The 9,659-nt window shown below is 28.2% G+C and overlaps 1 protein-coding gene across 1 annotated transcript in view; it reads right to left on the reverse strand.

Moving 5' to 3' along the window:
- Positions 1-6,115: 6,115 nt before the first annotated feature.
- The window catches only part of LOC108684865, a 16,038-nt gene continuing 12,494 nt past the window's right edge, over positions 6,116-9,659 (reverse strand). Inside the window, exons 11-14 of the mRNA XM_018189389.1 lie at positions 8,932-9,054; positions 8,317-8,447; positions 7,197-7,473; positions 6,116-6,734 (exon numbers count right to left, since the gene is read on the reverse strand). Coding sequence (XP_018044878.1) covers positions 6,407-6,734; positions 7,197-7,473; positions 8,317-8,447; positions 8,932-9,054 — 859 coding nt within the window. The 3' untranslated portion in view covers positions 6,116-6,406. The remainder of the gene's footprint in view (positions 6,735-7,196; positions 7,474-8,316; positions 8,448-8,931; positions 9,055-9,659) is intronic.

Raw genomic sequence — 9,659 nt, forward strand, 5'->3', positions numbered from 1 at the left:
TAAGAAACTTTATTTTAGACTGTATATGTGAGAACACAATTAGTACTAGAAATTAAAGACCTATAACAGTCGAAGCTAGATCTTTTAATGCTTAAAATAATTCAATTGAATTACTATATGTATGAATTACTATATATATGTACTTACATATTTCTAGTCTGTATGTTGCATATATACCATATATTGTAGTTTTTTTTGAACTGCGCGCCGAATTGTTTTTTCTGAACTATAAACGTAATTAAACTACTTCGTAGTAATCGCGAATTAAATTGATAAGCAAGTTTAATAATTTAATCAATCATATTATAAAGATATTAATATGTTGAAAAACTGTTGAAAAATTTATTTAATTTAATTTTTAAAGAATTTTTAAAGAATTTTAATTATAGTATATGTAATTTTTCCAATCCTTTTCTGTGTGCATTGGTGATCCAATTATATAATTAAATTAATGGTTATAGAGAGGAAAATGTTTTTTTTTTATTTTTCTTGTTCCTTTTGTCCGGAAATATTGCGCAAATATTTTCCTCCGCGCCGGATGTCGATCGGAATTTCGAGCGCGTGTACTTTGAAACAGCGGAGAACAGGAAAAGCATGATTGCTCAAGCGGAAGGGGGAAAAGGGGGGGCTTTCACGAGAGCTATTTCCCTTTCGCCCTTCGCCGTTCTCGCATTCGTGATCAAAAAATTCCAGATCCGCAATTGCACCAATGCGACGTTGTTAATCGTGCTTTTCGAACAATTGTAATGAAAATTGAGCCGAGTATTGTAACAAAGAACTAATTGTAAGACCGATTTTCCTTTTAACTCGTGCATTCTATTGATCCACAATATGCAATGATCCTTTATCGAATTCTTTGAAGAAAATTTGGAAATGAAAGAGTTAAGAGTGATGATAAAAATATATTGAATTTAAAATATATTGAAAGTAATTTAATTATTTTTTTTTATTTCTAATTTGAGTCATTTAATATAGATAGGAAAGTAAGATAAACTTGCATCAGCATTGATTAGCACTATTTAATACATAATTAATTTACTTCCTCTTTTTTACTTATATTATAGATAAAGATATAATAAAAAAAATAAAATGATTAATTAAAAATTATTCGATGAATATTTAACATTTTGTTTAATATTCTACTATTACAAATACAATGATTAAAAGTAATAATGTTCAAAAAATAAATAAATTTAAATAATTTATTTAAAAGATATTTATAATGAAGTTCTTTTTAAAAAAAATATTAAGCAAAATTAAATATTAAACGTGAAAAACGAAATAAGAATTGTTTATCACTTGGCATTTCATCTATTAAAGTTTTATATATTTATGAAGACTGATTATTGTAAACATAATGTTATCTATTATAGGTATAATAAACATTTAAGGTTTTTAAAGTTCAGAGATGTAAAATTCTTTGGATGTCTTGAATGTATCAGTAGATGGACCTTAAAGATTGTTCTCAGTGATGATAAATATATATGCTTTTACATGAGTATATATTGCTTTCTGATGTAATACCAATCTTATTACATGCGCGCACATACAGTAGAATCTGGGTCGTTTCGCTCTAGAAGCAGCCAGTCGATCGCGTCATCGATTTACTCGATGTATTCTTACGTCTTTTTTTCCTTTCGATCTTGTTCCCACGTGTAAATGACTTAAGACTACAGCTTAATACATTTCGGTAATCTTATTATAGATATTAAAAAATTTCAGAATCTGTTTAAAGAAGTTCAATAATAAAAAAAGTTAAATATATCATTTTTATCTTATTTTATTGTTCCTCTTTCTTAAGTAAATACTCAAAATGATGAAGTATATGGAATTTTTTATTTATATAAGATATTAAAACATAATTTATACACATAAGGAGCGCATATTTCTGTTAAGTTATTGATACAAAATAGAGATTAATTATTTATAAGGTGATGTAAACAACTTTGGAATTAAAAGTTCGGCTTTTTCGATAGTTTCTATTTTTCGACAAGATTTTATCAAAGAGATGGAATTTTTTAGGCGGCATTCTCAAACATTAATACGAAGATAATGGTTACGTATTCGATTATATACCCTGTCTATCTCGTTATTTTGTCAGCCAACACGCGCACAAATTTAACTGCATGATGAATATGGCGAATAAACGTTAACGCTATATGCATTTCAAGATAGTTAATTCTTTATTATGTACCACCTGCCAATTATGGCGCAACAGCAATTATAATTATAACAAGTATCAGGGAAGTATTTCTTTCAGTGATATGTATACCTATTTATGTCACAATTATCATTAATTCGTTTATATATTTCTAACTTAGAATTTATAGTTATAAAAGAGAAATATGATTTTAATTATTAGACTTTAATTATTAACCTAAAGCAAATTTATATTACACATTTTTTTAATCGTACATCTGATTTAATGCTATGTTGATAAATGAGCTGTTAATATCATTATTTTTAATATCAAAATATTAATATCTGGAATAAAATTGATTTCTTCTGGCTTAAAATAATTTTTTTTCAAAATTTCTAAAATAAATCTATTTTTTTTATATATATTTGAAGTGTTATATTAAATCTTGTATTTGAAGTAACATATAGAGGTGATATTACGGCTCTCCTCCCCACATTATTTACATTTTATACAATAATTTGGTTAATCAAAATTTAAATTTAAAGCTTAACAATTACATTCAAAGTGTTGCTCAATTAATTTTAAACTAAGTACGAAATTTTTATTACATAGGATGTATTTATTACATAGGATGATATTTATAAAAATGGCGACACTGAATTAATTAATGACTCGAAGAGAAACAGAGATGATAATTTAGCCTCTTACAAAAATAGATTCAAAAAATTTGGTTTTGTTTAAAAAAAGCACAGCGTTTGATTACAAAATTAATAATAAAATTAACAGTAAAATGTTTTAAAATGTATGCAAATAAATGTATATACGTACATATAACTTCTGCATATGAACTTAGTATTAAAAATAATATATGTATAAATTATAGATTAACAGTAGAGCTATTAATATAATTGATTATTAAATAATTATTTTGATATGAAAAGAGATTATGAGTAATCAATGCGCATAGAGGGTCACATTAACAAAATGCCATGCTATTGTTTAAATTTGCATAACTCAAAATATTTATACAGTCAAATAAAATATTAAATAGCACACACTCAAATATATTTGTGTAATAATATGCTCAAAATTAAGAAAAATGAAGAGGTAGCTAATTGAATATTAAAATGTACGTTAAAAATATTTTGAAATACTTGAAAGTAAAAATGTATTATAATAAGTGCTGACTATTGAATATTGGCATATTAGCGTCATGGTGTAACGGCGAACTACTGAACAAATAATTTCGTAAGTAATTAGGATTTGCTATATAGCAGAGATATTAAAGGAAGCCATCATATCTACGCTGGCCATAATCTTCTCCTCTAATTAGTTGAAAGTCAATCAAGAATGTCGATAATTCAATCAATAAAATAATTATAGTCAAGGATCCCTCTTGATTTTAATTAATATATGATAAAGCTTACTAAAGAGCTGAAAAATTTATGGAAAGGAGAGAGAGAGGAATTCTGCTATACAATTTAATATGTCATTCATTTAAATTTATATCTTTTACCTTACGAGGGTAACCGATGATGTCAATGTAAATGATGTAGATGATTTCAATAAAACATTCTGCAAACAGCTAGAGCGTTTAATATCGTTTTTTTTTTCTCGGTAATGACTTTTATAATATCCTTTCGTGAGTTAAGATGGTAATAAAGCGGCCGCATTCATTTAGCGTCAGGCTAGCTTTTACAAGATAACGAGAACCTTGCATGCCAATTATATATTTGTTATGATTTTGTTCTCTCATGTCAAACGCCGCGATTAACTGCGTTCGTTTAAAATGCGATCATTTTTATAATCCTGTAAAATAGTTAAGCATTCATAATCGTGTTGCTGTTCTACGCAATTATTATCTTCTAATTAATACTGAATTATTTATCTATTGAAACTTAAAAAAAATAGTACGATGAAATTGTGCGTAACTTTAATTTTATATCTGAAAGTTTGCAATATTAGATTTGATAAAGCCTTCAAAGTAGCTTGAACATTACTTTATCTTTATAGTTTCGATACAGGCGAATAATAAGTAACGCATGCAGATTGGAAGCTATGAAAAAAAGCATCGGACCACATTCCATGCATAACTAGAATGAAAACAGCAACATGTTGTTGCATTTTATATATGTATAATGACAAATGGATAACACGGAGCATTGCTTCCTTCTCTCTGTGACAGTGTGTAGAAAGTTATTTTATCACGATTTTATCGCTAAAATGTATAACGAAAGATGCGGAATTGGTAGGTCTGAGCAATACCTGGAGGCAAATTGTGCGCAATTTCTATATATTATAAAGGAGAGCGGATCGAATGCGTTTCGTACTAATGCTAATAAGCAATGCACGGGGATTTTATCAAACTTTCATCTTACCTATGACCAAATTTTTTTTAAGAATTATATTTTTTGTTAACATAAATGTCTCATTAATTCTTCTTTATCGATATAATTTCTAAATTATAAGCCGTTGAAGATAGAAAGCTTCTTTTCAAAAAAAAACTTTAGAGAAATGAAAACAAATAGAGTTTAGTAAAATATTTAATTTTAAGTGTAGTTTACTGGGATAAAAGAGCTTATAATTTCAAGAAAATTAAAAATTAATGTAATTTACTTGAAAGTATTTACAATAAGTTGTAGTAATATTGAAGGATAAATTTATCAAGAGATAGTAGTGCCTCATAAGTATTATTAGTTTACGTAAAAGTATTTTTTTTACAAAGATATTTAGAAAGTTTAGCTTCCGAGAAATAATAATTTTCTGTAACATTTTATTGAAAAAAAGTCGATTTTTAATTGATCGAAGAATTCATAGATGAAAGCTGGTCTGTAGGGTCACCTGCCGCATAACGTGACGCAACGCAATCACAACGTATAATAAATATAAATCTCATAATATCTGTTCGTATTATCTATTACGAGATATCTAAATAAATGCTTATTAAACATCAGTGAAAAATGCGAGAAAAAAATAGAGACTTCCATGAAATTCTGACAATCTTTATCTTATTAAATAATATCAGCTTCATTAATCATTTAATTGATGTTTTATATATATATATTGTAATTTTAACTTTGAACAGAGCTCGTTTGCTTATTTTTTTATGATACTATCCCAATCAGTACACTTTATTTTTAATATTTATTTAATATTTTTACAAATATTTTAAAAATATTTATTTAATGTAAAATTATTAAATAAATATTAAAGAAATGTTTTTTAAATATTGTGTGCTGATTGAGATAAAAAAATTACAATTGTAAAATTGAACAATGAGAAAATTACAATGATAGAAAATTAAATGATGATGGATGATAGGCATTCTTCTTCTGAAACTAATAGGAAATGTCGCGATATTCGATTTCTCACATATTCCATGAGAGTCCCTTTATCCGGCGAAATGGAGGGCGAAATGCAGTCGACGTTGGCATTACGTAAGCGATGCATGTAACTGTGCTGGCTGCGCCCGATTATGTGGGAAGCCGATCGCAGCGGCGTATCTGTGAAAACGGCACATGCACACGCACAATCGAAAGATCGAAATCGAATGTGTGATCACTGAAGCGTGACTTCGAGAGGTTTATGTATCCAGGCACGTACTTGTCTCTCTTTCTCTCTTTCTTTTTTCTCTTCTTCACATTCGCAGGATATACTTCAGATATCTTACATCCTACTTATATCTACTAGAGGTAGCAATTGGATCCAGAGATAGTCGGGCAGCTTTCTCGAAAATGCTTGTTCCGCTAGTTTAGATCGATCCAGGATTTCTCGCCTACACAATAGCAAAGAAATTCAATAAATAGAATGAGAAATATTCTACAGTTTATAAGGCGAATTTTTGAGTTTTAATATAGAGCGTATAATAAATTTTCGAAAAGAAAATAATTGATATTACGTTTTATTTAATATTTTATTAATAAGAGCAAAAAATGAGAATAATAAAAAAGATAGGAAAAGGGTTAAAAAAATAAATTCTTATTTAAATTGCAATGGATATACTTCCAAACACAAATATAACATACCTCCAAATATATTAAATTGATACAATAAATTAATAAAATTTATCAGTTATATTATAAAATAATTCCTTTTAAATAATTTATTATTTTAAAAGTAGGTTTACAACAACTTATAAGAAAAGAAATTAAATCAATCTCGGGATACTTTTTATGGAATAGTTAAATCAAGCATGACTTTAAATAAATAAATAAATAAATAAATAAGTGAAGAATAATAAGTAAACTTTCAAACAATAATTAAATTTTATGTCTCGTTTTCGTCGTCTCTTTCAATCATTGATTCTTCTATCGGCCATTTCCCCGCAGTCGCGGCTGGATCTATAGTGGTCGGTGGATCGGTGATCACAATGGGCTCAAGAGGTTCCACGGTCTGTTCTTCTTCTTTAGAGGGTTTTATCCCGTATTTATTATCTTCGTTTGAAATTTCTTCGATACTTGGTTTATCCCCGAGGCCTTGAACGTCTTGCGACAATTCCATAGTGACATCGGGCATCGGTGGTACCAGTTCCACCGATGGTATCATAGTTTTTATCTGGCATTGTCGGCCCATGTAGCCCAAAGGACAGATGCATCTAAAAGAAAAACGAATGTTTCCTAATATTTCTAAAGATCCTTTAGAATACTTTTCAACAAATTTTTTCTAATATTTCCTAATATTTCTAAAGAGACATACACGATCATGTAACTATTATACATTAAAATTGATATAAGCAGTCAAATAAACTCATTTATTGTTAAAACTCATTTATTGTTAAATTTTAAACGAATTTTATATTACAAGTTTAGAAATTTAAAAAACGGTAGAATACCACTAGTTCTTCCAATAAAGGAAAATTATATGTGATTAATTTTTAATAAAATAAAATTTGTAATAATAAAAATAATGACGTATTTATATCATGATATAATTATAATGTATAAAGATTAACGTGTAACTAACTTATTATATTTAGGAAAAAAAGTTGAATGTAAACCTATAATAGATTATTATTCGTTTTGCAACTACGATGAGATTGAATTTTATTCTGTCTTACCTATAATCACCATCCTCATGAGTCATGCTGATGCAAGTAGCGTTATTTCGACAAATATCGAGATGCTCATCACAATAAGTAAGCTTTTCGTTACACAGGTCACCGGCCCAACCGGGTTCACATCGACACTCCCATGGTCGTTTACATGATCCATGCACGCATCCAGGATATGATACACATTCGGTGCAATTGAGACCCGTCCAGCCGACGCGGCATCTACACGTGTTTGGTTGCCTGCAGCTACCGTGATCCCGGCTACATCCTTGCGCGCAGATCGCTAATAAATGCAACATTTTAGTATATTATGTATTGTCGATTTATTAATCTGCCTATTATAATATTATCAACTCTTGATTTATTATAAAGCTATTAAAATATAAAAAAAATAGAGTTAACTTTAATGATTGTATATCAATTAGAAAATGTATTTATAGAATTGAATCTTTGTTAAAAAGAAAATAGTTTTTGTGTATCATTTTTCTATGTTAATTATTTTATTATTAATTAAAGTGTTATAACTTTCATGTGTATAAAATTAAAATTAATAGAGTTTTAAATTGGAAATCAAACTCTGTGATACATAATTGTATAATGAAAAAGTGTTAACTTTAACTTTAATGTAATTATAATATTATATTATCATTTTAAATCTTAGTTTTAAAATATGTTATGTTTAGATTGAAAGTTTCTTAAGAATGATTCTTAAATAATTAATTTGATATTAATTTCTTTAAAAAATCATTTTTTAATTTTATAAAATCGCACACACAATGGTAGAAAAATAAATGCAATAATATTATATATTATATGTCTATTCTATCAAGAGATTTTTAAAGGAGAGATATTTCTAGAATTCCGAGAAAAGATTGTTGAACGGCACATATACGTGATTTGGGATAGCATTTTCTTTTTTGAATAAGTCTTGCGTATTTCAATGTATATTTTTTTTATATGCTAAAGTCGGTTAACAAGAATCTTATGTATATAATATAGAAAAATTCCTTCTCTTCCATTCTCTATTGTCTGAATAAACAAAAATAGAATGACTCTCGTTAATAGTCACGTTTCAATTTATTTTGAGAAGAGTTTCTCTTCTATTTGCTTTCGGGAATAAACTTACGTGTTTGACAAAGCAGTCCGGTCCAACCTGGATCGCATCGACACTCGAGGGGCCCTTGACAAGTCCCGTGAACACAACCCGGCAGAACCGCACACTGTTTGCACTTAGGGCCTTGCCACCCGAAACGACATCTGAAAGAAAGTATATATCAAGCTTCGATTTTTCTTTTTCCTACACATCAGAATCATGAAGAAAGATCCTAGAATTTAAATTATATTACGTTTATTGCATCAAAAGTTTTCAGTTATATCTAATATTATAATTCTATATCTTTAAATTTATAGAATATGTTTTTTTATATTTCTTTCATAATATTTTAATATTTCAAATAATTCGAATTTTTTATCATTCTTTATTCTATAATATATCTATTATTTTATAATAATTATTCTACAATACTACACACATAGCAGAGAATCTATCATTAAAAAAAGCCACTTCATAGTCAAGCAATAATAAATATTATAAAAGAATCAAATAAATACACAAAATTTGTTTTTAATAAGTCTAATATTTTAATAGAAGTTAATAGTTTGTAAAATCTTCTTGGTGAAAATATTTGCAACAATTAGAGCATGCACGTGAACGCGTTTAAGGAGGTACAAGATTAATCACCTGCAATCGCCGGGTTTGTCGCAGTAACCCTGACTGGAGAGGCAATCAGGCGCGCAAATGGGCTCAGAGCAGAACATGCCTTTCCAACCGGGATCGCAGGAGCACTCGAAGCTCACGTTACATCTGAAAGTGCAAATCTCAAAGTTAAGTCCCTGTCTGTCTATCAAATGGAATCGATCGATGGTCACGAGAGATTGCTCCAAGCGAGGAAGCGTTTCATGTTACACGGAAATTAGGCTCGTTCGCTCAACCAAGGTGAAAGCAAAGCGAAGCTGATATGGGCTGTTATTATTCAAGCGGCGTTCAATTTATATCATACGTGTACGGCATGATAAATCGTGCCGCATTATAGCCGCATGGGTGCTACATCGATATCTAGTATATAATTGTTATGGAGTTATCATATATGTAGAGAAATCGAACAATTAATTAGAATTTAATCTTCTCATGAATATAACAATGTTCGATTTTCGCACTTAGCATATGAAGAAAAGAAAATGTATCTATGTAAAATCTAAAAAAATATTTTTTAAGTAAAAGTAATAAAAATTAAAGTTTTCTAATTTGAAAAAAAAGTTTTATAAAATTGAACTACTAAAAAAATAGAACAAAAAAAAATCTTAATGATATATTGATGATAATCCATTAGTTTTTTTACATTAGTTTTTTTAATTAAAAGAATTCTAAACTAAATGAAATAAATATGAATTAACGGTAATTTAATATAA

The sequence above is a fragment of the Atta colombica genome, unplaced genomic scaffold (genome assembly GCF_001594045.1).
Source record: "Atta colombica isolate Treedump-2 unplaced genomic scaffold, Acol1.0 scaffold141, whole genome shotgun sequence".
NCBI lineage: Eukaryota > Metazoa > Arthropoda > Insecta > Hymenoptera > Formicidae > Atta > Atta colombica.